This window comes from Rhincodon typus, chromosome 1 (assembly GCF_021869965.1).
Source record: "Rhincodon typus isolate 14 chromosome 1, sRhiTyp1.1, whole genome shotgun sequence".
NCBI lineage: Eukaryota > Metazoa > Chordata > Chondrichthyes > Orectolobiformes > Rhincodontidae > Rhincodon > Rhincodon typus.
Window position 1 is genome coordinate 113,182,939 of NC_063332.1, and position 24,284 is coordinate 113,207,222.

General features: G+C 39.0%; 1 protein-coding gene across 4 annotated transcripts in view; it reads right to left on the reverse strand.

Annotated features, from left to right (window-relative positions):
- The window catches only part of pde5ab (phosphodiesterase 5A, cGMP-specific, b), a 167,801-nt gene that overhangs the window by 141,966 nt on the left and 1,551 nt on the right, over positions 1-24,284 (reverse strand). For 3 of the 4 annotated variants that reach the window (XR_007262654.1, XM_048600054.1, XM_048600045.1), the window contains exon 1: positions 24,155-24,275. The exons of the other annotated variant lie outside the window; for it this stretch is intronic. Coding sequence is in view for 2 of the 3 variants with exons in the window: in XM_048600054.1 (XP_048456011.1) it covers positions 24,155-24,252 (98 nt within the window). In the remaining variant the exon portion in view is untranslated. Of the gene's footprint in view, positions 1-24,154; positions 24,276-24,284 lie in introns of those variants that run through there. 4 annotated transcript variants of the gene reach the window in all.

Sequence of the window (24,284 nt, forward strand, 5' to 3'; positions counted from 1 at the left end):
TGCTCAATCTATTGTGTGCATTTATAAGTTAAGTAAAATATGGATCTGTGGAATGAAGAGCGACTTTTGACTGCTAATGCAAGAATAACGTTGTGGTTAAAAAGAGCTGGTGGTGGGAGTTGACTTATATATCAAATACATGCAAAAAATAAAACTGGGGCAGCACAGTGATTCAGTGGCTAGCACTGCTGCCTCACAATGCTAGGGACCCTGGTTCAATTCCACCCTCAGTTGACTGTCTCTGTGGAGTTTGCATGTTCTCCCCGTATCTGTGTGGGTTTCCTCCGGGTTCTCCGGTTTCCTCCCACAATCCAAAGGTGTGCGGATTAGGTGCATTGCCATCACCAGACCCGAAACGTTAACTCTGTCTTTTCCTTCACAAATGCTGCCAGACCTGCTGAGCTTTTCCAGCAATTTCTGTTTTTTGTTCCTGATTTACAGCATCCGCAGTTCTTTCGGTTTTTATTTACGTTAATTACACATTTCTGGAACAGGTAGAACTTGAACCCAGGCCTCCTGGATCTCAAGGCAGGGACACTACCCCTGAGCCACAAGAACCCTACCAGTAGGAGCACACTACGGCAGATGACTGGCAACAGCTGTTTAAACAGGTAACTTCTATTTTGTTAGGTCCAATGATATGTAGCAAATTGTTATAATTTGGACACAGACTGGTGCTAAAGGCTCTTCCTGCTGATAAAATAGAGCCAGACAGTGTAAAATGCACAGACTGCCTGACTGAACTACCCGTAGGCAAGAAAGTCTGCAATGATGTATAATATTTAGTGTCACACTGCATGGTTTGAGGGACTCAGGACAGAGAATTCTAAACTCCATATTTATGATTTTCATCAACTAAAATCTTCAGTCTACTACACTCAAAACTAGGAAATCAATTACTGAAAGAAATATGTGTTCAATATATTTTTTTTAAAAAGTAAGCTATCAGGGCTAGGGAGATATTGTTGCTTTACACCAGAGTGCAGTACAGTTCAGTCTTATAGTGCCGTGTATAAATGTACATGTAATCATGCCATATATTGTGTAGCCTACACTTTGGGGTCCAGGTCAAGGCTGAGGAACAGCTGCCAAATATTGTGTAACTTATGTCTGTAAAGTCAACTCTCAGGTTGTGAGATCCATGGTTAAGAGGGCAGAGGTGAGTGGAGAGAAAATAGCGAAAAATTAGTTCAGTGTTTGATCTGCCAGTGTAATGTGCATAAAACAATAATAGTTAGGGACCATCAACTGAAACTAAAAACAGGACAAGAAAGGGAAATTATCATAAATCAAAATCTAAATAAATCAAATCTATTAATGTTGGGAATTATACAGCATGTTGGGTCTGAATCTGAAAGATGAAAAGAAAATCAAATGCTAAAGGATTGATTTTAACACTTGACACCCTGGATGTATCTGCACTGATCCCTCTGCCTTTCTGCGGATTATGACCCTCAGTTGTGCATCTGAGCAGCTAAGAGAGATATCTACGAAAAGCCAATGGGATCTTCTATAAAACACGCAGCTCAGGCTCCTATGAAGTAAACCAGAACCACTGCCATACACCAGAGCCCTACACTGAGGTGGTTTTGCCACTGAGCTGGCCTAGAAGAAGAAGAGCTGGCCCCAGAAAAGATATTGTGTTTTCACTGTGAGTTTTGTTGTGGATCCCCTAGCTTGGGCTTCCCTTTCACTCTCTTGCTCTAAGGATCTTTTAAAAACCCTTCTAAGCCATTTAAATTGGTTCCCCCAAAAGCAATCTCTTGTTGCTCAAAATCCTACTCTTATCCACCAGCCAGCTATTTATTTACGAGGTCTATGCAATTGAAATTTATGCATTATCTCCTGGGCCTCAAGCTGTAGCGTTCTGGATGGTATGCAGCCCACAACAGATTACCAATTTGAATTTCTTTTTGGTGTATTTTCTTTCAGTTTATCTTATCTCTATGGTACAGGAATCAGTCTGATAGCTCTCTTGCACTATATTAGGATCAGACCTTTCTGAAAGTTACAGTTTATGCTTTTTTACAAAAAATGTGGTATTAAAGGAGTTGTAATCTCTATTGCAGAGAACATAACAAAGATAAGTGAATGTAAGCATGTCAGAAATAGTAGGCAATGGACAAGGAAGACAGGACTGCTCAGGCCTAGAGGCAGCTGATAGGCATAATGCTGGGGAAGGTTAGAATGGATCAGAAATGGAAGTCAACATGTTATTAGTAAAAGAAGAAAAATTATAATAAGTAAGGAAACCTACAGAGAGTATTTCAACAACTGACTGAAAAATAACTAGTCAGGACACAGAGTTCAGGCCTGTTTTCATAGTTGAGGATTGCATTAAATAGGAACATAGAAAATAGGTGCAGGCAATGCAGCCCTTCATGTCTGCTCCACCATTCAATGTGATTATGGCTGATCATCCAACTCAGTATCCTGTTTCTGCTTTCTCCCTGTACCCATTAATCTCTTTAGCCCTAAAACTATATTAAACTCCTTCAATGTTTTGGGTTCAACTGCTTTCTTCTGCATCTCAGTCCTAAATGCCTTACCTCATATCCTTAGACTGTGACCCTTCATTCTAGATTCCCTGGTCATCAGGAATATCCTTGATATGATAATCAGGTACCAAAGCTTTAAAATTCATGTAATTAAAGTCCTGAAGCTGCTCTAATGTGAGATTATTGTAGAGTCAATGCTACAAGACTGTTGAACAGAAAGTTTCATTTGTAGTTTTTGCCAGCTTTTGATCACGAGCCCAGGGCTTGAAAATGGACAGTGATTTGGAGAAGTACAGGACAAAACTTTTGTCCGATACTCTATTCCTAAGATGACCCATGAAAGCCAGGGAAAGGTTCACAAAATGATAAGTCTAAAACTAGCACAGCTATCATTAATATTTGATTAGAATTGGTGTAAATCCCAAAGCTATTTTTTCCCATCTTTGCAGTCTTGAAAAGTCGATAGTGCTCTCAGGGTTTTGTGGATATCCGTCCAATAGCCCTTGCACAATAAAGGGCAGTGACCTAAAGATATCCCACAACATATTATTGTACTGTCCAGTTACAATGATTAGGTTAACCGCTCCATATTTAGACAATAGTTGAGCTCAATTTCCATCAATGCTATTACATCAAACACAGAACATACTTTTATTATTTTCATTATGGAGACATGACTGCAGGGTGGCTGGGAACCTAAGGGTATTCAACATGCATGAATGATAAGCAAAAAGGAAAAGGGGTGGGTAGCACTGTTAATGAAGAACGAGATCAGCATATTTGTGAAAGAGGATCTTACATCAGAAGATCAAAATGTAGAATCAGTTTCAGTAGAGCTAAGAAATAGCAACAGGCAGAAATCATTGATACGAGTTATTTATGAGCCAGAAAACAGTTATGTTAATGTCAGGTTTCATTGGGAGTTTATAGGTGCATGTATCAAGGATAATACATAAATCTAGATGTAGACCGGGTAAAGCTACTTAGCCCTAATGCTGTGGAAGGCAAATTCCTGCAAAGTATATGAGATGGTTTTCTTGAACCATAGGTTGAGATTCAGAGAATGGGCTATTTTAGGTTTAGTTTGTGCAATGAGAAATCTTTTACTATCTTTTTTGAAAGAACCTTTATAGAAGAATGAATATAATATACAGAATTTTACATTAAGTTGGTAAGTCAAACAGCCTGACTCTACGTCTGCACAAATGAACTCCTCTATACAACAGTACTAATTGTCTTTGTAGCTGAAGCACCAATACCTTGGCATACATGGCGAGGTATGGCATGGATGCTATGTGCAAACAGGTATGAACTAAGTGAGCAAGCACTAAGAGACCAAGTGAGCAACCCTGCAATGTATCCTGGCCTAATCCATGATTGCCTATCCATGTGCAAACTGTCTTTGCAGCAGCATTTCAATGCCAATTGCTGGTACACTCTGCAATACAGGTCTGTACATCTTAAGCACCCTGCAATTAGATCACAGAGGTGCCTTGAGGATCATGGAGGAGGTTGGCAAATCCTGGATTCCAATGTCTGTGGATGAGGAGCGCATGCAGATGTTGCCCATGGTTCATGCCCTTAGATGCTGTTGTGGGATCGGCAACATGGAGGCTCTTTCATTGAAGTCACCAGGTACCTTCTGTGATTTCTATGTCAAGAAATCTTGATGTCTAGTTTGTTCTGAGTGTTTGGTAAGATAAGAAGCAGTATAGTAATGAGGTGAGATGTGCAGTTAATAAGGCATTGAAAAGCAATAATTCTCCTTAATAGGCAATTGGCTGCTTAGCAAGAAACTAGCCAAAACACCTGCCAAGTACAGAAAAGATGCAGCGAGTTGCTCACAATACCAAGATAGACCTCGGTGGATGTCTCATGCAATTCCACTACAATTCTCATACTGACACCATCATTCCAGCCCCTATAAAATTCTGCCCCATTAATCCTCAAATACTAATTAATTCCTAAAAGAGACACTTTGCTACAACGGATACGTGCAGAAATTTGACCCTTTGATAGTTATAAAGACTTGATATAATCAGTCACAGATCTGCTCATAATGAGTCAGAGGATGCACAATTCCATAACATCCCAGATGTTTATACCAAATATGGGTAACATTAGGATTGGCAATTTACGCTAACTAAATAAGTCAAGTTCTATTTTTGTTAAATGCTTTTTCCTGGGAATTTGCTTTCGTAATTGAATCCCACAGTTCTATCATATAAATAAAAAGTGAAAATACTGAATATACTTAGCAAATCTAGCAGCAATGTGGAGAGAGACACTGAGTTAATGTTTCATGTCAATGACCTTACTTCAGAACTGCAAAAGCTAAGAAATGTAATCCATGTGTGGAGAAGAGCACAACAGGAGGCTACCAATCTAAGATAGCTACCAAGAAATCCAATGGGCAATTCAGAATTCAGAAGAAACTCTTTGCTCAAAGAGTGTTGGAGAATGTGGAAATCACTACCACAGGGTGGTAGTGAAGTGAATAGTATGGATTCACTTAAGGGGAGGCTAGACAGGCATATGAGTGAATAGGGAATAGAGGGCAGAAAAATCAAGCGCAACTTCAGGCTTTTGGAAGAGGCGGAGGCTTCAAGTGAAACATTAACAAATATATTAAAAGATACACAGTTGGCACTAAGCCACCCTGCCTTCCACTCCCTCTTCTAATTGGTATGGTGCATGGAGAGTGTTAACCTAAATGAATGCCATATCACTGTCCCTGAAACCAATTTTAACTTGTTGTGCTTTGCAGTAACTGAGTGATAGAGGTCAGAAATTTGGGTCAGTAGCATTGCTGCTCCTGTAAGAAATGGTTATGTCATCTTGAAATCAGCTTACTGCTCAATGCCCAAATTGTCTGACTGCTTCAGGTGGTAGGTCCCTTTAAATGCACTGTTCAGGAGTTATTAGTAAACTCAATTGCTGCTTTTGAGCTTTTTTTGTCCCTTCAAGGGATGTTTGCTGCACTGACTGCTCCAACAATTATTGCCCATTATTCACAGGCCACCAGTTTCATTCCTTTCAAATGTTAATACAACTGAATGACTGGCTAGGATGTTTCAGAGAGCAGTTAAGACTCAAACACATTGCTGTGCATCTGGAGTCCAGACCAGGATAAGGATGGGAGATTTCCTCCCGTAAAGCAGATTAGTAAACCAGATGGGACATTATCACAATTATTTCAATGATAATTGATAAAAAATTTATGAGTAGACATTCTGAATTCAAATTCCACTATCTGCTGAGTCCCCAGAGCATAACACAGATTGCCGAAATACTAGTCTAGTGGCAATACTAAGACACCATTGCCCCCCCCATTCACAGCTCCAAACAGCCTGACAGGCTGTGAAGTATGAGTGCTCCTTTGGATTTCACAAATGTAAATTAGGTAACTGCGAAGTTGAATTCCCACTTAAGCACATCCCTAAAAATAAGCTTTATAAATACAAATTCTGTTTTACTGGATCAGAAAATGCTGAAGCCATGACATTTTTAATCAAGTCCAAAATTTTAACTGGCATGACGTTACTATTTACTTAACCATGAGCAATCAACTAATAAAAGATCTTGTCCTCTTCTGTAAAATGATCTAGCTAGGTTTCAAAATTATCCCCAAAAACCTATGTTTTAAGGAAGTTCTTCCTTAAAATTATTTCAGTCAATTTTTTTAATGCTTAGTTTTGAAGGATTTTATGGGCTGTGCTATTTGCATTGATCTATGAAATCATTGAAGCCTAATAAAGTTTATCAATGTCTCCAAACATTAATGCAAAACTCAATAAAATTCAACAGCCTCTTTAAAATTGTGAACAGCAAATATAACTTATGAAAAATAAAAATGTCTATCCAATATTAATAAATATCCTTTAAGCAATGACTTATTATATTATAGTACAATATTATAATCTAATGTTATAAAAATAATTTAATGTTACCATTTCCTCAATCAAGAGAACAAGAGATAATCTGGTGCCATGGTTTTGTATCTGGAATTGTGTGTAAACTGAAAATTTACTTTTTATTGACAACAGAAAATGCTGGAGATCACAGCGGGTTACAGATTCCAGCATCTGCAATAACTTGCTCTTACTTTTTACTGAATTGCCTGCAAGCTTCTAGTGATCCAAAATTGCTTTTACAAACTTCAATAATTGGAATATTCATTGATATTGTTGTAAACAAAGGAGTGGTGACATTCTTTTGTTTTAAAAAAAGCTAATCTAACACTCGCTTGAGCACAAGAGGCTAAAACAAAGGAACTACAAGTTACTTAACTGTACAGCTATAAATTCTAGGTGAACTGCTGAGAGAGATAACTAGACAAAATGATCCTTGAAATACCCAAGAGTATATTAACAGCCAATGGAGGCGTGAGAATTCTGGTTCCAGAGAAATACAACAGAAGGCAAGAAAAACTTTAAAGGGACTCAACATAATTGATTAATTTGCTTTAAGGAACCCCTATTTCCGCAAAATTAACACAGCAATTTTGAGCTTTTGAATTATATAAATAAATTTGTCTAAGAACAGTCAGTGTACAGAACTCCAAATAAATTTTTGAAAAGTACCCTCAGAAAGGGGTTTTTGACCAAGGGAGATTCCATGTTGAATTAGGCTGGGAAGAAAACACCACTCCAGGTGGGGAGAAAGAGTCAGGAAGAAAAAGGAAAAGAGAGAGAGAGAGAACTTAAAAGAGCTGGTGGTTGCTGTAAAATAACTGGCAATTACAAATGGAACATTTTCAGAACTTGCCTGGAAGTGAGTCTCATCAGGGCCAAACTGACAGACCAAGGGTAGAGGAGATTGGGGGACTAGGTGGAAGGGTCGGGGGAGGGGGAGGAGGTGAAGGTAATTATGAAGAGTGCTTTTACATCATAGGGAGGAGGTCTCAGATGGAGCCATGGAGGCTATTAAGGAGGGACCACTCTGTCTGACACAAGCACACACAGGGAAAAATGTCGGGCTGCCCAACTGTTGTGGGCCTCTCTCATCACCAGTTAAATTTTGCCACAGGTTAGATGAAGCCATTAAGTAGACATTAGTTGGGAAAACAAAAGTGTAGTTTCATAAGTGGAGTACCTTTGGGAATTCTATAGTAAGTATTGGTGAAGATATCTCAAACTCTCATTTAGCTTTAACATTTAAACTTAAGTAGGAATTTATTTAAAAAAACATAATAAACTGAATACATTTTAATCTGAAACTTTCTGCCAGAGGCAGTTAACAGTCAAACTACTATAAAATAAAGCTTGAATTGGTGCAAATTACTATGGACAGAAAACTGAGTCCACCCTTACAATGGGAATGTGGCTTGGATATTTATAATATATAAGTAAATAACCGTATCTCCTAATGCACAAGATGTTTATAAAAGTGGATATTGTAAATGGAATGCAGAAGTAGGAATTTAGTAACAAAAACAAAGTTGCTGGAAAAGCTCAGCAGGTCTGGCAGCATCTGTGAAGGAAAAACAAGCGTTAACGTTTCGGGTCCGGTGACCCTTCCTCAGAACTGTTCCTGATTTACAGCATCCGTAGTTCTTTTGGTTTTATTTAGGAATTTAGTAAGGCAGGTAAGTCAGTGTCGGGATGGAAGATGTGTTACAATTTGTTTCCAATACTTGTAATGGTTCGTGTAAGCTTGATGCAAAAAGTCTTTAAATAATTTGACCAATGTTTTAGTGTTCTGTGGAGTTTGGTATATAATAAAAGAAAACAAAATTTCTAAACTAAAAAGGAGGTATAAATAAATATCATGTAACAGAGCAAATTGTGTGTTTGCGTTGCAGGATGTGAAAGATTATCTATATGTGCCCACCTTGAATCTTCTCTTGTACCAAGTCATTGGCAGGATATTTGCTATGAGGTCTGATCTTGATATCAGGAGCAATGCCTTGGTTTTAAAACACATAATGTGCTTTTCAGCAGTTCAGTTTGGTGCGATGGGCACGCAAGTCACACTTAGTAGGCTCAATTTACAGTCATTATTGTTGTGGCTGTCTTGTGCCAGAGATGGCAGCAAACAGCAGGCTAGCACTAGGTCATGACTCTGTGTCAGGCTGACAACATGATACTTCACTGCCTCTCATGGGTTCTCTTGGAGGAGGGGTGAGCAATCAAGCCAAAGTGTTTTTATTTTCCCTGAAAGTGACAGGAAAAGGCCAGCTAGCCAAGCAATGCAGGTGTAGCTGAAGGTGGCTCACACAGTGAATATCTGCAGCTATGGGAAAGACATGGATTCAGTTCCTCAAATGTCTTGACAATTGACTCAAGTCTCGAAAGGTGCAACACCCAGGTATGAGGCCCTCAGGTTTGTAATCATCGGCATATACAAGAACTGAAGCCTGAGGGTGCACAGTGCTCTTGAACATACGAGAGATGTAAGCCTAGAGGAAGAGCAGAACCATGAGCCAGAAAGTTAGCCCTAGTCCTACTGTAGAGAAAGCAACTGTGCAATATCTCATGTGACTGCACCTCTGGAAGTGAAGAAACACTCCTAACACTCTCTCTTGACCCTTACCCATTTTTGCTGCTTTATGATAATCTGCAGCGACAACTGGCTTTCCATTGCATTGCCTCCACCTCCCCTCATAGATAAGCTTAAGGCCTTTTCTCGTTGTCACACCTCCTGTCAAAAATTGAAAGCTGGTCCTCAGTGAGCTGAATATGATTGGTCAGTCATTGATTGGTCAGGTGGGTTGCAGGATCCAGTTTCCTGACTTTATTTTTCCAGTTTAGGAACTGATATCACCGCTTAATAACAGAATATTGTAGGTTCACTCCACCTCTGATCTCATACCCATTGCTTCTTGAAAATTCTGTCCATTGAGTTGGAATTGGAGTTGGAGATATTCTGATACATATGGGAGGTGTAAATCATCTGGACATTTGACTCTAGACTTCAGTGACACCTCATTGAGAAGCGCAAATACAGAATATTGTTGCTATGAATAATAGCATGCAGAGTGAGGATGTTGAACTGCAGAACCTGATCCTATCCGACAGGTACAATGTACTTACTACTTGTGAGGATAAGGATAACTTGGAGAATAGGACCTTGTTAAAATGGGAGGAGATGGAGTGTAATACGATAGTTGTACAGAATTTAACAACTAGGGAGATAGGTAACATCGTTGGTCAACAGGATGGAAAGTCCCACATGATGTCTTAACTGAAACACATGTTGAACCAGCTTGAAAGTATATTGGAGACAGAAAGGGAAGAGCCAAATATCTGATTTATGTTAGGACCAACAACATAGGGAAGAGCGGGCATAAGAGAGAGAATACCAGGCACTAACTCGAGTTTAGACTTCAAGGGTTAGAGTCCGAACTGAGCCGCATGCAATCTGACAGATAAGTGCAACAATCAGTTTATGGAGGTAATCATGCAGTTGAAAGTGTGGCGTGGGAAAGATGTATTCCATTTCATTGGAATACTAGCACCTGTAGTGGAACAGGTAGGAACTGTACCATGGTATGGAGTCCGCCTGAATTCGGAGAAAGGATAAACAGTGCAGCCACAATATCTGTAAACTCGCAAAAGGGGAGGAAGTGGGCATTCTCAGATGGAAAGGTTGGCATAACTAATACTTTAAAAACAAACAAAAGGGAATAGAATAGAGTGGAGTAACAGGCAGCAATCACGCTTTGCGTACCATAAATAAATGGAAAATTAAAACATTTAAAGCAATCAAGTTTGGAGAAAGACATAAAGACCAAATGAATACAGCATTAAAGCAGAAGGACAGGCTAGAGTGAATAGCCTGAGGGCTTTCTTCATAAAGTATAAAGATCAAATTGAATTGAATTGATTTACAGGCACAGTTTGAAGGGTGTGACATAGCTGTTATTACTAGATGTTAGCTGCAAGAATGGGAACTGAACAGTATAAAGTCTGGAGGAAAGACTGAATTATGGTGGAGGGGTAGGAGTAGCCTTAGTGGTTAAGGATGAAATCACTACAAGCTTAAGAAAGGACACAGTGAGAAGTAACTTGGCAGCGGAGACTGAGTAGAATTTAGAAAAGGATGTCTAAAGACTGTCATGGGAGTTGTGCCCTCGTAACAACTTTGAAATAATAGATTGTATAAATTCAGACATTACTCAAGGAAAAAGCAAAGGCAAGTCAGTTTTAACAGTGAATTTTAACTTTCATGTAGATTGAGATAAGCAGGCTTCCACTTTTCATAAAGGTAATGGATTTCATGAGTGTGATCAGGATAAGTTTCTACAACAATATGTCCAAGGGCCATCAAGGGGGCATATCATATTAGATTTGGTAATGGATAATGAGACAGATTTAGTTAATAACCTAACAATACAGAGACATTTCTCTAATAGAGATCATAATATGAAAACGTTCAATGTTATGTTTGTAAGGACAAAATCTGAAACAGCTACTAAAATTCTAGATTTAAGTAAGGATCAGTAGAAGACATTCAAAAACATTTACTTGTCTAAATAGCTGTGGATGACTAAAGTGATAGACTGTAACTCAAAGCCAAAAGAAAAAGCATATAAAAATGCAAAAAAAAGGTGGAAATAGTGTAGATGCCCTAACTATAATGTTGCAAAGTTATCTTGATTCAGGAACTGTTCCTTTAGATCGAAAAATTGAACAGGTCACTCGCTATTTAAGAATAGTTAAAGTGGGATACAAAGGAATTACTGACCAGCTAGCCTAATATCTGTTGTCGGGAAAGTATTACACTCTAAATTAAGGATAAAGTGACTGAACACCTTATTTTTCAGCTGAACGAGGGTAGTTTTTAAATGGTGGGTCAAGCCTGTTTAACGTGGTGGAACATTTTGAGGGGGTAACTTAAGCATTGCACAGAGGAATATTAATAACAACTATGGCTGAAAGTAAAAACAAATTTCAGGATAAATACGTTGCAAAAATCAGTTGCAACTTAGAAAGTATTCAATACCAGTGGGGATACATACAACAAACAACACATGCAAAGCATTGTCAAGTTAGGTAGAGAACTTGGCAATTGATATTTTGCAATAGAGCTGGAGTAGGATTAGCCATAATATTGTACTAATTGTGAAAAGTCTGCAGGAACCTAATGAGGCTATAAATTTGTAACTCTGTAACAGAATTTACATATTATTATGCAAAGCAGGACTGAGACTGTAATCCTCATTCAAGGAAATACACAAATTTAGCATTGGTAACACTGGAACATGAAGAACCTTCTATGCACAATACCAGTGAGGATCGTTAGCCTATGCTTACATCTCAAATTGCTGACTTAACTGCTTGAGTCTTATTGCTCAGAAGATTGTCTCAAGAGAGGTGACAAATCTGTCACTGGATGCTTATTCTGTAGAAAGGTAGGTTGAATTAAGACCATAAAACCATAAGAGCATAAGACATAGGAGCAGAAATTAGGCCATTCAGCCATCGAGTCTGCTCCAACATTCAATCATGGCTGATAAGCTTCTCAACCCCATTCTCCTGTTTTTGCTCCATAACCCTTGATCCTCTTGACAATCAAGAACCTATCCATCTCCATCTTAAATATATTCAATGACCTGACCTCCACAGCCAATTCAGCTCCTCAACCATTTACTTGTTCCCCACAACTATCTCTCCAGAATCATTTTCCAGCAGTCCAATGTCCACTTTTGCCTCTCTTTTGTCCTTTATATATCTAAAGAAACTCTTACAGTCCTCCTTTATATTACTTGCTAGCTTACCCTCATATTTAATCTTCTCCCTCCTTATTTCTTTTTTTGTTGCCCTCTATTGGTCTTTGTAAGCTTCCTAATCCTCCGATTTCCCACTGCCCTTCATCACATTATATGCTTTCTCTTTTGTTTTTATGCCATCCCTGACTTCCCTAATCAGCCATGGTTGCCTCATCATTGCTGTACCATGCATCTTTTTCCTAGGGATGGATTTTGCTGTGTCTCCTGAAGTACTCCTAGAAACTCCTGCCATTGCTGTTCCACTGTCTTTCCTGCTAGGCTCCTCTACCAGTCAATTCTGGCCAGATCCTCCCTCATGCCTCTGTGGTTGCCTTTATTCAACTGTAACACCGTTACCTCTGGTTCTATCTTCTCCCTCTCAAATTGCAGAGTAAATTCAATCATATTATGATCACTGTTTCCTAAGCGTTCCTTCACCTTAAGCTCCCTGATCAAGTCTACCTCATTGCACAACACTAAATCCAGTATTGCCTGTTCCCTAGTGGGCTCCACCACAAGCTGCTCCAAAAAGCCATCTCATAGACATTCCACAAATTCCTTTTCTTGCAATCCACTACCAATCTGATTTTCCCAGTCCACCTGCATATTGAAATCCCCCATGATCACCATAACTTTGCTTTTCTTACACACTTTTTCTATCTCCTGGTGTATCTTGTGCCCCAGCTCCGAGCTACTGTTTGGAGGCCTGTACATAATTCCAACTGTGGGTTTTTTTAGCTCTGCGGTTCCTCAACTCGTTATTATCTGCAGTGTTGTCTTCTATAAATAGACCATATCAATTTACCAATCCAAGCAATTCTTTATTTTGTTTTATTTGGTGGTAAAACTTCAGTTTTAGGCATTACCGTTTAATGCCAAAATTAGATAATAGAAAATATTACTTTGTATGGTAGTTAAATTGGTTCAATGTGATACCTCAAGATACAACATAGTTCTGCTAGGCCCAAATGATTTAAAAGTTCACTTTAAATTTTATCCATGCACAGTAATACTGAGTGACCACTTCATATACTAATTCTAATGACATGCATTTTGGCAAAGAGATGTTAAAAAAGGTAAAGCCACCATAACCTTAACACACCATAGGGCTGTTCTGTCATTAGAGAGAGACAACTGGCTGTGGTTTAACCTGAGGGTCACCATGCCTGAAGAATGGGGAGAGGTAGAGAAGAAGGGTCCTTTGTGGTAACTTCAACCAATGCAGAAATTGAACCCTTACTGCATCACAAAGCAGCCAACAGAGCTAACCAACCTCCAATAAAGATGTTACAACTTTGCCTTAGAGTGGTTTATTTTCTTGCTCACCTCCATGAAATGTTGAAGCTAATTAACTGAGGAAGAATCTTTAATGACCAAAGTTATGCTTTCAGCAGAAATAGTTCAGCCTCTTACCTATAGATTCTTCCTTCCAATCTAGCCCTGAACTTGTTAGTTTCCCAATGGGTGGGTTAAATTGTAATAACTTAAATCATTGTTAACCTCATGTAAAGATCAGCTACCTGCTTCTTTAGGTTGTGTTCTGGTACTTCTGGTTTTAAGTTCGTGCCGCTAATTTATTCATTCCTCCACAGTTTTAAATACATAACCAGAATTTGTGAGCAGGATGTTTGTCTCCCAACACAGATGGGAATTAAGTTGCAAAATGCTAAATTTATTGATTTTTCTGCATTCTTCACTCCACACATATTTTGCATGGCATTTCTCTGGATTAGGAAGCTCTTAGAGTCAAAACACATGCACACCACTCCTGAGTTTGGTGACTCGCTGTGGGATGCACAGGAAAACTATGTTTTCTCCCACACACAGCTTTTGTGCAAAATTGAGTGTTTTGGAAGCCTAATGAATGTAATGGTTTTGGAGCTTGAGTGAAAATTGGGGCCACTACTGAGCTTCACAAGCCTGAAAGGTTTGTAGATAGCACATTTCAGGACATAGTCAACCCCTTAGGGTAAGGAAGTTCAGGCAAAGAGGGAATGGATGACTGTCAAATATAAGAAATGGACCAGTTAGGCAGTGAGGAAAATCCCCCAAGTGCATCTCAGCCTTCAAAAATTGATGGTTCATCTGTGGAGGCATATTACCTCCTCGCTACCAGATGTCATGGAAGAGCTGCAGGGTATTCTGAAAGGCGAGGACGAATAGCCAGAGGTTGTGGTCCAATTTAAGACCAATGGGACGAATAAAAAGAGAAATTAGGTCTTACGAGCAGACTTCAGGGAGTTAGGTAGAAAATTAAAAAGCATAACTTCAAATGTAGTAATCTTCCCAATGCCATCCAGTAGAGAGTACAGGAATAGAAGGACAAAACAGATTAATTCATGGCTGGGGAGATAGTACAGGGGGATGGGCTTTAGGTTCCTGATTACTTGAGACCATTTCTGGGGGAGTTGGGACCCGTACAGGTTGTACAGATTAAATCTCAAGAGGAATGAGCCCAACATCATTGCAGTGATGTTACTGGGGCCAATTTAACTAGAATTGTGGGGTGGCGGTGGGTGGGGGGGTGGGGGTGGATGGTGGTGAGGGGCGGGTGTGGGGGAGCTGTAGTGAATTAGAAGTTAATACATAAGTAAGTGTGTCTGGATGGCTGTGAAAGCATAGGCTAGGTAAGAAAGAAGTGAGTTTAGCAAAGCTAAATGGAATATATTTTAATGCAAGGACCCTGAGGAATAAGATAAGTGAACTGAGATCACAGATAGGCATGTGGGAGTCTGATAAATTCATGACTGGGATTTGGGTGAAGGATGGGCAGAATTAGTAGCTCAGCATTCTTGGTTAGAGGATATTCAGATGAGATGGAGAGGGCACTCGAATAATAGGGGTGTCAGAATATTGATCAAAGTAGCAATTGTAACCTATATCTAGAAGGACCATCAAATTAAGCCATGTCAGTGGAAGACAAAAAAAAAGGAGCAGACTTGTTGCTGAGTGTGTATTAGAGATCCCCAAATAGTTAGGGAGTAATAGAGGATCAAATATGTAATCAATTTCAGAGAAGTCTAAGAATAATAAGGTAGCAATAGTAGGGAATTTTAATTACTCAAATATAAGATCATAATATGTGGGAGCAGAATAGACCATTCAAGGAGATCATGACTGCTCTGATAATCCTTAACTCCACTTTTCTACCTTTTCCATAAACTTACATTCCCTTACTGCTTAAATATCTATTTATTTCAGCCATGAATGTAATGTAATAACTCAGTGTTGACTACCCTCTTAAGAGAAAAAGTATTCCTCCTCATCTTTAGACAACAAGGTGCAGGGCTGGATGAACACAGCAGGCCAAGCAGCATCATAGGAGCAGAGAGGCTGACGTTTCGGGCCTAGACCCTTCATCAGAAAAGGGGATAGGTCAGTCCAGGGAGGACGGACAGGTCAAGGGGGCGGGATGAGGTTGGTCGGTAGGAGATGGAGGTGCGGCTTGAGGTGGGAGGAGGGGATAGGTGGGAGGAAGAACAGGTTAGGGAGGCAGGGACGAGCTGGACTGGTTTTGGGATGCGGTAGGGGGAGGGGAGATTTTGAAACTAGTGAAATCCACATTGATACCATTGGGCTGCAGGGTTCCCAAGCGGAATATGAGTTGCTGTTCCTGCAACCTTCGGGTGGCATCGTTGTGGCCTCCTCATCTTTAAGTGGTGACCCCTAATTCTGAAATTATGCCCTTTGGTCCTAAACTCTCCCATAAGGAGAAACAATCTATCTGCATCTGCCCTGTCAAGCCTCCTGAGAATCTTATTTTTTTTTCAATACAGTCTCCTTTCATTCTTCTAAACACCAACCTAATCAACCTTGCCTCACAAGAAAATACCTCTATACCCGGAATCAACCTCGTGAGCCTTCTCTGGACTGCTGCCAATACAATGTATCTTTCCTTAGATAAGGGGACCAAGAAGGTTCATGCTATTAAAGGTGTGGTCTGACAGTCTCTTGTATAGTTTTAACAAGATCTCTGTATTCGTATAAGCCCATCCTTTGAAATAAAGGCCGACAGTCTAATTGCCTTCTCCATTACCCCCGAACATGGTTGCTAGCTTTTTAATTTTCATGCACGTGAATCTCTGAATCCCTCTATGCTGACACTTTCTTTAGTCTTTTCCCATCTAAATAATCTTCTGTCCTTCCTACTAAAAGTGCAAATCTCGAATTTTCCCACAATATATTCTATCTCCCAAGGTTTTGTCCACTGACTTAACCTGACTATATCACTCTGCAGACTCCTCACCACTTGCCTTCCAAACTAGTTTTATGTCATTTGCAAACTTGCTGATAGTATACCCATTTTCCTGATCCAAATCATTAATAAATATTATAAAGCAAGTATCCCACCACTGATCCCTGTAGCACTCCGCCAGTTACAGATTGCCAACCTGAAAATGTCCCCCTTAATCTAACTGTCTGTCTATTATTAGTTAGCCACTCCTCTACCATGCTAATTTACTACATCAAACACTATTAAAAACATATCTTATTAAGTAGCCTTAAGTGCAGTACCCTGTCAAATACCTTTTAGAAATGTAAATTTGTTACTTCTACTTGTTCGTCGTTATCCTATTTGCCACCCCCTTAAAGTCAATGGACCAAGTGCTGGAAAGTGGGATTTACAGTAGTTTTTTTACAGACTTGTTGGGCCGAAGGACCTCTTCTGTACTGTGTGTTTCTATGATTCTAATCCCCTTCATGAAGGCGTGCTAACTCAATCTGCTTGATTCTGCTATGTATATCTAAATGCTTTGCTATTACATTCTTTATATAGTCGCTAACATTTTCCTAATAACAGATGTAAAGCTAACTGGCCTATTGTTAATAATGTTCCCGCCAAGCTGCACGTGCAGATGCTCCAATGTTCTGCGCACAGCAATCAGCATTGGTACACTGTTCACAGCATTAATTTTCACTTCCAAAAGTCACTGCCACACACGGGCCTCAGAGCCCACACTGCCGGTAGGAAGATTGGAGAGGAGACTGATTGCTTTCTGATTTTGTCTCCTTTCCCTTTTTGAATAAATTGGCAATTTTCCAATCCTTTGGGACTTTTCCTGAATCTAATACTTTTTAGTTGGTTATTACTAGTGCATCCATTATCTTGGTAGCTAGTTCATTTAAATTCCTAGGATGCAGCCCATCAGGTCCAGGAGCCTATAGGCTGATTAGTTTTTTCCAAATATTTTATGTTTACTTCTTCCTCCACTCCCTCCCCCAGTCCCTCTTTAGCCCCTTCAATTATTTAATATTTTTGGAATGCTATTAATGTTTTCTATCATGAAGATTGATATAAAGTATTCATTCAACTCCTTTGCCATTTCCTAGTTTACTATTTTTATTTCCCCAGTATCATTCTCTAAGAAGTCAATGTTTACATTTACCTCTCTTCTTTCTTTATGTATTTAAATGAGCTTCTACTGTCTGTTTTTATATTACTTGCTAGCTTGCTCTCCTGGTATATTTTATCCTTCTTTATTATTTTTAAGTCATCTTTTGTTAGCATTTAAAACTTTCCCACTCCTCTGTTTACCACTAATCTTTGGCACATTGTATGTTTTTATTTAATTTGTAAATCCCTTGGCTTCCTTGGTTAAACATCATTAGTTTAACCAACCCCTTCCCAGAGACCTCCTTCCTCACTGGCATATCTTTGCTCTGAGTCATAAACTATTTTCTTAAATGTCTCCCATTCTTTCTCAGCTGTTTTTTTCTGCTAAACTCCTTTTCCAGTTCATTTTAGCCAACTCAACCCTTACCTCTATTTAATTACCCTTGTTTAAATTAAGCAGAGTTGTTTCCAACCCAAGTTTCTCTCTTTGAAACTGAATGTTAAATTCTACTATGTTCTGCTCAGTGTCTCCTATGGGATCCTTTACTCTGAGCTCATTTATTCAACCTGCCCTACTATACAATATCAAAACCAAAATAGCCTGATCCCTTTAGATCCACAAAATATTGCTCTGTGAATTCTTCCTTGTGAGTATCTTTGCCAATTTGATTTTCCAAAGTAAATATGATTAACATCATTTATGATTAGTTTACTAGTCTTTTTAAATATCCTTATCAATTCATTGTTCTATAGACCAGCAGATGTGGGAGCCCTATACACAACTCCCACCAGTGCCTACTTCCCTTGTTGTTTCTCCACTCAATGGATTTTATATCATTTAAATCTTCGATCAGTTATGCCTATCAAACTTATTCTATCTCACACTAACAAAGCTGCCTCACCACCTTTCCTTTCCTATTCTTTCAAAAATTCACATATTCATGAATATTTAGTTCCCAAGCTTTGATCCCTTCGTAACCATGTCTCCATTATAGTTATAAGATCAACCCACTATTTGAACCATATTATTTCATTTATTTTCTTCCAAATACCACATGCATTTTTAAGTGAAGAGCCACTAATTTTGCTTTCTCACTTTTATTTACCCCTTTGTAAATAGTTGCTGCTTTTAATATGCTTGTACACTCATCCCTTCCTGTTCCACTCTGGATATCATTATATAGTTGCTCTGTGATGTTGTTATGTCCTTTTGCTTTGTAAGCTGATATGTGCCCCTGCTGAACTCTCCACTCCTCTAATTAGTTCAAAGCCACCTCTACAGCCTTGGTTATTCACTTCACCAGGATACCGGTCCCACGTGGTTTAACTGGAACAGCTCCCTTCTAACCTAACATTAGTGTCAGTACCCCATAAATTGAAATCCATTCCTCCTACACAAATCTTTAATCAATCGATTTAACTCTTTTGACTCTATTTACTGTGAACCAGTTTTCTGTGATTCAGGTAATAATCCAGGGATGCATGCAGGCTGTGTCATTTAATTTTGTTCCTAACTGTTCAAAACCTTTCAGCAGAATCTCTTTTTCCAGTCCTATCAATGTTGTCATACCAATGTAGATGACAACAATTGGATCCCTTCTCTCCAAGTCTAAGTTCCTCTCCAGCCCTGAGAAGATCTCCTTAACCCTGATACTGGTTGGGCCACCGTATTTGGGACTTAATAGTCATAGTTGCAGAGAACAGTTTCTATACCCCCTACCTCCCTAATTATTACCAGGTATAGTTTTAATGTGCAAGGTAAGGAGGGAACAACATTCTTAAGTTGCATCCAAGAGGACCTTTTAAAAAGCCTAACAAGGGCAGTTCTGAACCTAATTTTCAAATAGAAACCAATCAGGTCAGAGCCATATCAATTGGCTATCAATAGATTATGACTATAACTTAGTTAGCTTTATGATTGCTATGCAAAAGGATAGTGATTGGATGGGAATAAAAGTTCTAAACAGGAGAAAGACTAATTTTACTATGATAAGTTATGATTTGACCCAAATGAACTAGGTGCAGCTATTTGCAGATAAAACTGTGTCAGAACAGTTGGAGGCATCAAGGAGGAAATAGTAAGAGTACACGGCAAATACATCCTGTGCAGGCAGACAGTGGGACTAAGACCAGAGATCCCAGGGTGCGAAACAGCAGAAAAGTTAGCATTAAGGGGAAAAAAGTGAAACTAATGGCAGATACTAAGGGCTCATTAAGGCAGAGTGCCTAGAGGAATATGAAAAAGTGCAGAGGTGATCTTACAAGAGGAAATTAGGAAAGCTCAGAAAGCACACGATAAAGTATTGCAGGTAGAATAGAAGGATACCCAAAGGTTTTTTTTAGATATAAAACAGCAAGAAATTAACTGGGGAAAGAATAAGGCCCATTAAGGACTATCGAGGTAATCTGTGTACAGAGCTAGAAGATGTAGACACAGATCTCTGTGAATACTTTGCATTAATTTTCACAATGGCAAAGAGTGACACAGGTATAGACTTCAGGGTAAAGGATTGTCAAAAAAAAGAGAAAATTAACATACAGACAGACAGAGAGAGAAGGTACTAAAGGATTTAACGGCCTTAAATGTAGACAAATCTGCAGGCATGAAGGAGATGCATTCCAGGCTGTTGAGGGAGATAAGAGATAAGATATCTGAAGTTCTGGCAGCAATTTTCAGGTTTCCTCTGGCCATAGGTAAGGTGCCAGAAGACTGGAGGACTGTAAAAATTATCCCATTATTTAGAAAGGGAGAGAGGGATAGTGCAGAAAATTCCAAGGCAATCAGTCTTATCTTGGTGGCAATTAAGTTGTTAGAAATAATTCTGAGGACAGACTATGTCTGCACTTAGACAGACATGATTAATCAGGATAGTCAGCCTGTTTTTTATATAGTGGAAAGTCATGTTTGACACAATTAATCAAAGATTTTGATGAGGGGGCCAGATGTGTTGATGAAGCTAATGCATTTTATGTGGTCTGCATGGATTTTAGTGATGTTGTTGATAAAATCTCTCAGTGTGGACTGGTCAAGAAAGTAAGAACCCATGCGATCCAAGGCAAAATAGCACATTGGATCCAAAATTGGCTGAGTGGCAGGAAACAGAGGATAATGGATCAGGGAAGTCTGTTACCAGTGGGGCTATGCATTAATGATTCAGTCGAAAGTGCAACCAAGAAGTTCAAAGCAGACAAATTTACAAAATGGTGAGTCGTGAGGAGGTTAGGCATAAATTGTAAGGTCGGTTGGGCAGAGCAGTGGCTAACAGAATTCAACCCAGAAAAATGAGAGGTGATTTAGGGAGGGAAAATCAAGGGAAAGGATTACACTATGAGTGGTTGGAGCCAGGAAAGTGCTGCAGATCAAAGGGATCTTTTTTTTCCTTTATTCATTCACAGGATGAGGGCATCACTGGCTAGGCAGCAGTTATTGCCCATCCCAGAGGGGAGTTAAGAGTCAACCACAATGCTGTGGATCTGGAGTCACATGTAGGCCAGACCAGGTAAGGATGGCAGTTTCCTTCCCTAAAGGGCATTCGTGAACCAGATGGGTTTTTCTGACAATTGGCAATGGATTCACAGTCATCATTAGATTCTTAATTCCAGATATTTTATTGAATTCAAATTCCACCATCTGCCATTGTGGGATTTGAACCCAGATCCCCAGAACATTATCTGGGTCTCTGGATTAACAGTCCAGCAATAATACCACTAGGCCATTGCCTCCCCAAATCTTGGCATACGTATCCATGATCCTTGAAGACAGCAGGGAAGGTTGATAGGGTTGTGACAGAAGTCTATGGGATATTTGCATTTATTAGCCAAGGCATAGAATACAAGAACAGGGTGGTTATGCTGGAATTGTATAAAATGCTGGTTGGGCCATAAATGGAGTACCACATGGAGTTCTCATTGCCACATTCTAGGAAGATGTGATTGTACGAGAGAAGGTGCAGAGAAAGAAAATTTATGAGGATGCTGCCTCGTCTGCGGGGTCTGAGCTGTTTGGAGAGATTGGATAGGTTGTGATTGTTTTCTCAGGGTTGAGACGGAGCCTAATAGAGGTGTTTTGGATTATGAGGGACATTAGATAGGGTGTGCAGGAAGGTACTTTTTCCATTTATGTAAGGGTCAATAACTGGGAGTATAGATTTAAGGTAAGAGGTAAGAGGTGAGTTGTGGATAACCTCATCATTTAGAAGGCAATAGGAGTCTAGAACTTATTTTCTGCAAGGTGGCTGAATCAGAAGCACTCAGCAATATTCAGATGTTTATTTGCAATTCCACAGCATCCAGAGCTGTGCTCCTAGAACAGGAAAATGACATTACCACAGTCAGATTTTTGTTGACTGATGCAGACATGATGGGTCATATATGGCCTCCTTCTGTGATGTGAATGTGTTGCTGGGCATTTTGTAAGACAAAAGCCACAAGCAAATTGAGCCCATAATCTTTTTCCAAAGCACATAGTTTGGTTACTCAACAAAAGCTGCACTTCATCTTCTTATGTATTTCTCATTTTCTGCTAATTTAAATTACTTTTACATAATGCAAATTACTCTTAGTCACTACTGGCTTGGATAAGTTACTGAAGCCAACACTACAAATTAGACTATACAGTCTATCAGTCACAATATGTTAATTTATCTAGTGTAGCTTCAGAATCTGAATTAAGTCAGGCTCAATAATTCCTCTACATCATCATATTCAATTGGGCATCAACAGGAAGAAACATCATTGTTGGCAGGTTAGCAGTTTTATTTGAGAAGTTCTGAAACACATTGTGTTATTGCAGAAGACAGATCCTTTAATCACCTCATCCGCCAATCTGGTCAGACAGATGCTCACAGAGTGATATGAATTTGTGCTACGTCTTCGAAACTTGTTGATTGTTTTGCCTTTTTGAAACGGTTTTGTTTCCTATTTGATGAACAGAATGCTTCAAATAACCAAGAATTGGAGGTGCACACAAAAACACAAAGAAAAGCTTTGAAAAAGTTGATTGATTTCTGAAAATGTTTGCTGTTTTGTTAATAGAAGCACTGTCTGTTGATTTTTATCTCTTGATAATAATGGGTGTATAAGTGTCATAAAAACATCTTCAAATTTTATACAAAAACAAAGTTGCTGGAAAAGCTCAGCAGGTCTAGCAGCATCTGTAAAGGAAAAAAAAACAGAATTAATGTTTTGGGTCCAGTGACCTTTCCTCAGAACCGGGTCACCAGACCCAAAACGTTAACTTTGTTTTTTCCATCACAGATGCTGCGAGACCTTCTGAGCTTTTCCAGCAACTTTGTTTTTGTTCCTGATTTACAGCATCTGCAGTTCTTTTGGTTTTCTTCAAATTTTATCTCTGTGCTCTCAGTGTTAATGAGAAATCTGAATATAGTCTGTCATTTCCTTTTTTAAAAAATGTACAGAAAACACTTTAAAAAATGTTTTTGGTAAGAAAATGCCAAAAGACCAATTAATATATAGCAAAATACTATATATCAGTATTGCTGAATATTTCATTCACTTAAATGAGATACAAACCCAATGAATATATATTATCAGTGTCAAAGTAATATTAGTGTCAAAGTAATATTTTGCATGCGACTTCCTTCACCAGTTTAATAATTATATTGAAAAAGGATAGTGATCATAAAATTTGGCATTTGAGTTAATGATGGCAATATATATTGATTGATTACACCTGTTACAAAATAATTCTGTTTTGACTTGAGGCAACAGAAAAATCACATAGCAGTCTTTATAAAGTACAAGGGGACTGTCCTTTAAAGTACTGTACTTACAATGGTACAGTGGCTAAACTATATTTTAAAAAGGCAGCCACTAAGAAATGAAGTGACAAAGACGATACATGCTAATTTCAAGTGCTAAATTATCAGAACAATGACTGTTTTCTGACACCTTTCTGCATGCTGCTACTTAGAAATGATATTAATTAACAAAACATTTATGGTTGTGACTAAGTCTTTTTCATAGTTTTTCACTTGTCATACTGTGCTAGACCACAATAAATCACACTTTTATCATGAAGTTCATATCAGGAACCATTTCTCTATTACTCATTTTATAATCTGACATATCTTGTCCCTACTGCAATATGTAATACTCTACACTATCAACTGTGGCATGTCATTACTTATTGCTGTAGAGATAATATTTTTGGTCTTACATGTTAGGGGAAAAGCGTGTTGAAAAGGATGATTCCCAGATACCGAGTGTAGTATTCACCTTGATATTCTGAATATTCGAAGTTGACACTCTGCCAGCAGTGCATGACACCACAAGGAAATATTGTGTTCCCCTAAAATATTATTATGATTATGCATTGAATGCTTATAATAACCAACGGCCACACTAACCAATAATGAACAAATTTTCACTGTCCCATCTGCCTTTCAAACATAATAAAGTTGCTATTGTATCGTTAACCGCACCAATAGCCTATCAATCCCAATATAGATCTCAAATGAATTTCGCTTAAATGAATTGTCTGCAAACTGCAGTCAATTAAGATTAAAAACGTCCCCCTTTTCTGACTGAAAACAAAGCGAGCGGCTGTGCACGATTTATTGAAACTAATGCTAGTTTAACGCTTCTTACCTGGTTGCCTTCCGGACAAAGTATGAATGCGCAAAGTCTAAATGATCATCCAGCCAAGCCTCGGTGCGATCGTAGTCGCTGATGCTGGATCTCGCCATGGTTCCGGCTGAGGGCCGCCCTCCCTGCGCCT